The 1,029-nt window shown below is 43.4% G+C and overlaps 1 protein-coding gene across 1 annotated transcript in view; it reads right to left on the bottom strand.

Annotated features, from left to right (window-relative positions):
• CWC25 (CWC25 spliceosome associated protein homolog) overlaps positions 1–1,029 on the bottom strand; it is an 18,575-nt gene that overhangs the window by 8,349 nt on the left and 9,197 nt on the right. Inside the window, exon 4 of the mRNA XM_017497230.1 lies at positions 682–751. Within this exon, the coding sequence (XP_017352719.1) occupies positions 682–751 (70 nt within the window). The remainder of the gene's footprint in view (positions 1–681; positions 752–1,029) is intronic.

The following is a 1,029-nucleotide window of genomic DNA, read 5'->3' on the forward strand; positions in this document are numbered from 1 at the left end:
GGTTTCACCATGTTGACCAGGATGGTCTCGATTTCTTGATCTCGTGATCCACCCGCCTCGGCCTCCCAAAGTGCTGGGATTACAGGCTCGAGCCACCGCGCCCGGCAGGGGAAGGGTCTTAGCCCCAGCTGTGCGATAACACCTCAACTACTGAACAGGTAGCTGGAAGGTGAGGCTAAGAATTTGTGTTTTTAAACAGTCACCAAAACCACTGCCTAGGAGTTTCCATTCTGTGTCAAAGGACCTCCGACTCCACTGAAAGCAGTCAGGAACTACAAGGTCAATCTTTAATTTTCTTTACCAACTGATCCAAGACACAGTCACATAATATGTCATGTGAATGATAAGTGGGCCCCAGAAGCTTTATAACATGACCAAGGGCATCCTCCAACCTCCTGAACACACTGCATGATAATGCTATCCAGAGGCTTAGCCCACACTCTTTTTCTAGAAAAACGACATCACGTGGTTGCGTTCTCCCACCCAAAAGACTTTTAACTAAAATCAAGCTTAATTAAGCTTAATAAATTAAGATTCCATAAAATAGGAGATGGTATCTAAAAGACAAAAGTTTTAGGGGCCATTCTGTTTTCCCTCTGGTAAGGCAACAGTAAATGGAGAGAGGTTCTCACATGACATGGCTGAAAGATGCTCGTGGTGCTTATCTGATATACTACTTACCAATTCTTTGATTTTCTTCATTTTCACTGGATTATTTAATACCTCTCGTTTTTTTTCCTCCTCCTTCTTCCTAAATAGAGAGAGATAATTATAAAAATCATGACTATTTCTTTTCTCCAAATTCTGTGGAGTAACCTTTTCTCCAAACATACACAGACAGGCCCATGTTGAAATCTACATGATTAGCTGGGCGTGGTGACACGCACCTGTAATTCCAGCTACTTAGGAGGCTGAGGCAGGAGAATCCCTTGAACCTGGAAGGCAGAGGTTGCAGTGAGCCAAGATCGCACCACTGCACTCCAGCCTAGACGACAGAGCAAGACTCTGTCTCAAAAAAAAAAAAAAAAT

This window comes from Cebus imitator, unplaced genomic scaffold, assembly GCF_001604975.1.
Source record: "Cebus imitator isolate Cc_AM_T3 unplaced genomic scaffold, Cebus_imitator-1.0 Scaffold228, whole genome shotgun sequence".
Classification (NCBI taxonomy): Eukaryota; Metazoa; Chordata; class Mammalia; order Primates; family Cebidae; genus Cebus; species Cebus imitator.